The 3,784-nt window shown below is 26.2% G+C and overlaps 1 protein-coding gene across 1 annotated transcript in view; it reads left to right on the top strand.

The window, feature by feature from the left end:
• LOC105621562 (prosaposin-like) overlaps window positions 1-2,452 on the top strand; it is a 3,395-nt gene extending 943 nt beyond the window's left edge. Inside the window, exons 2-5 of the mRNA XM_012203033.1 lie at window positions 1,509-1,741; window positions 1,815-1,949; window positions 2,018-2,176; window positions 2,264-2,452. Coding sequence (XP_012058423.1) covers window positions 1,509-1,741; window positions 1,815-1,949; window positions 2,018-2,176; window positions 2,264-2,452 — 716 coding nt within the window. The remainder of the gene's footprint in view (window positions 1-1,508; window positions 1,742-1,814; window positions 1,950-2,017; window positions 2,177-2,263) is intronic.
• The last annotated feature ends 1,332 nt before the right edge of the window (window positions 2,453-3,784 follow it).

Below are 3,784 nucleotides of genomic sequence, written 5' to 3'. Positions count from 1 at the left end.
TTATATATATATATATATATAATTATTAATATAATTAATTATATATTATTACTTATATATATATATATATATATATATATATATATATATATACACATATTCTAAGTTGTCTTATGTTATAATTCTGTTTCTTTTTGACTGCGTTTCAAGAGCGCGCTTTTATTGCAGCACTATCAGTGCGTTCTATCCTTGTTTTTACGTCTAATGATAGAATGTATTAACGTTGAAAGCATACTTTCAGAACGCAGCCTTTGTCACATCTGTGATAATCACTGATGCGCACTTCTTTCTAGATTACTTTTTTTTGTTTGACAGTTACGCGCATGTAATATTTGTACCTTTACCTTGTAAATATTATGATAATATTTAAAATCTTTATTTGCAAGCAATGTTTAATTTTATTTGCAAGCCACATTTAAGCATTTATAGCCGGCATTTATAGTCGATTCTTATATTTAAAATTAAATACAATCTTAAGATGTTATAAATCATTACAGAGTTGTGTGTATTATCTATGTGTAGTATCTTAAGGCGATTAAAAGAATTGTCTATAATTATTGACCTTAGTTTTTATTTGTAACCGAAGTTTAGTTTTATCTACAAGCCTTTTAATTTTATTTGGATACAATGTTTAATTTCCAGTACGTATAATGGCTTTAGATTTCATCGGTTCTCTTTCATTTCTCTATTATGAAATTCTTTCAATCTTCCTTTCTCGCGAGCTTTTTTCTTTTTTATTATTGCTATCTTTCTGTTTCGCTCTCTATTCTTTCATTCACGAGATTTGTTTTTATTCTCATGACAAAACTATTGTATGTACTGAAAATACTGTATAAACAGGATAAATCTATTGATTTGAACTTTTAATTTATTTAGATAGAATGTCATGATACGATTGTCGTTGATGGAATATTGTAACATTACAATAATGATAATAGCTTATACTTATAATATGCTAATGCTACAATAATGCTTATTATTAAATAATAATATGAGTAAGATATTTCTTTACAAAATAATATTTCAAAACTCTATATTGTTGAGTCAATGATATATCTCTACAAATACACTAATTGTAGCAGAAATAAAAACTTATAAATGAGGTAAAGTTAAAGTTTTCTGAACTCTTAGTACCAGCTCAGGATTTTTCGTTCATGTACAACAAATTATATGAACAATGAAACAGCAGATTGTTAAATGAAAACAAGCCAACATTATCTACACTAAAAATTATTCACTTTCAGCACAGCAGATCAGTAAACATTCAATAATTCTTTATTTGCATAATTGATTTCTTACATTTAACTCAACAAAAACTAAAGGCAAGGCCTAATTATATTAAAGAATCATTAAACGTTCTGAAGAAGTACTGAACTCTGTTTTGTCTGCTGAACGTGTCCTGTTAACATTAAGATTATTATTTTGAAAATAATTTTTTTAACTCTAGATTTTTATAATGGTAACTTATAAAACTGAAAATTACATGAATGCAATTCTTTAATTTTCAGTAGCCACAGCTGAAATGGTCACAACTGATCCCAAAGTGAGTATGATGGAGGAAGAACTTCGAAAAGAGATTTCTCTCAAAAAACAGTCAACATCGGAAGTTGAAATGATGCCACTTGAATTACTGCCTTATCCTTTGCAATCCGAAAATATTAATAAAACGAAAACGTGTACATTGTGCGAATATTTATTGCTAGTATTTGTTTATTTTGGAGACATTACAAATGTAAATGAGGTAATAAATATTAAATTTTATGATTCTGCGCATATAATATTATATAAGCTTCATAAATATACCAAAATTTAAGGAAAAAGTGAAAGAATTTCTTGGAAGAGTGTGTATAAAAATACCTACTTTCATTAGAGATGATTGTCAAAATGTTGTAAATACTTATGGAGGTGCAATTGTGACCACACTTGCTATGGATATCGATCCATCTCTGGTAATATATTTTTGTATTTAAAACAATGAACCAGTAAAATATAATTTATTTAAGATTTGTAATTTAAGGTTTGTTCTATGATACGTATTTGCCCATCGGAATCATTAGTAAATATATGGGAAGAAATTCCTAAGAATTTCATTAGCACAAAAAATAAGCCAAATTGTCCATTCTGTTTGCTTGCAGTATCGCAGATTTATAATGTTATTAAAAGCGATAAAACTAAGGTATTAGTCTACTGTTTATTATATTAACAATATTTATGTTAAATTTGATTATTCAATCTATTCGATATAATAATGTTGATGTTTCAGACTAGCATTGAAGTTGAATTGAATAAATTATGTAATCGTTTGCCACGTACTTTGAACATTGTATGCACAAATTTTGTGCAGACGTATAGCATAGGACTTGTAGGGTTATTACTTGTAGACTCATCTACCGAAGAAGTATGCAATTATCTTCGTTTGTGTGTTCCAACTGATAATCTTGATGAAATGTAACTATTGTTGCAAAAGGTAGAGAAATATGTGAATTATTTCTTAGAATATACACAAGATAAAAATGTTTCGATTTAACAATTTATCACAATTATTTTTCAATAAAAATACTTTGTACGATAAAATATTTTACGATAAAAATAAAAGGAATTTCTTTTTCAGTACTTAATCAATGAAACACATTTCAGTATAATCACAATGAAATACCTGAGTATCATTACATATAAGTCAATCCATGAAAATAAATTCATGAACGAGCTACATAAGTTCGTGTAATACAAATTGCATACAAATGTAATGCAAATTGAAAGCGAAATGAAGAAATCTAACGAAGAGATAATGTGCTATGTTTCTCAATTGGAAATATTATTAGAATTATAGAGATATTAACCATAGCGAAGAACCTATTTTATAATAGTACATATCAATCATTAAATCTCTGTAATTAAGCACAGATCAAGCATTGATCTGTATAGATTCGACTGCCATTGAGATTTTTATATTTAAACAAAATATTATGCGTGATTTATTTAAGTTACATTATTATTTAAGTAGATATCACAGTAATAATTTTATAGAAGAATCCTATAGAAGAATCCTATATTTCTTCAGTTAAAATAATATAAGTTGATATTTCATGTAATTGAAGTGATATATTAAATTTATCATTTCATATGTCTGTTTTAAATTTAATCTATAATATTAAGCAATAATCTGTTATTTTTATAATTGCGATAATAATAAAATAAAGAATGAAAATTTATAAATAATTTAATATGAATTAATTATATATTATTAAAGATATATATATGATTAAACAGCAAAGTAGACTTTATGAATCTTCAGAAAATCGCGAGAAAATACTTAACGTTATCACTGCGTTAAATAGAAGATCCAACAATGTGTTTAGGTCTTTCCGCTGTATTTTTATAATATGTGGATTTTTAACTATATTCCTCTCTATCCGTACTTTAGTCTATTCCTACTTGTCCATATTTTGTCCATATTTTCATTTTCCTACTTATCCGTATTTTAACTAACTAAAAAAAAAATCTTTAATTAAAATCGCGCGCGACATGAGACTTATTAAGGGAATCGATTTGTTGGTTAATCCAGCGGAATATCTGAAAACTATTCAAGCAATAATTTTATGAATTAGAGTTTCAATTATATGCGTGCGATTAGGATTTAAATGGGGTCTTTCCAATTTCGTATACATATATATTAGGTGTAGTAAAAAAAAATTATTTTTGCATGAAATTGAATGGAAAAATAATGGATTTCTTTTTACTACACCTAATGTATAAGAAAATAGACGAAAATATAAAGAAATAT

Source organism: Atta cephalotes, assembly GCF_000143395.1.
Source record: "Atta cephalotes unplaced genomic scaffold scaffold00034, whole genome shotgun sequence".
Taxonomy (NCBI): domain Eukaryota; kingdom Metazoa; phylum Arthropoda; class Insecta; order Hymenoptera; family Formicidae; genus Atta; species Atta cephalotes.
Note: the sequence above shows the minus strand (reverse complement) of the source record. Positions and strands in the feature narration are given on the sequence as shown.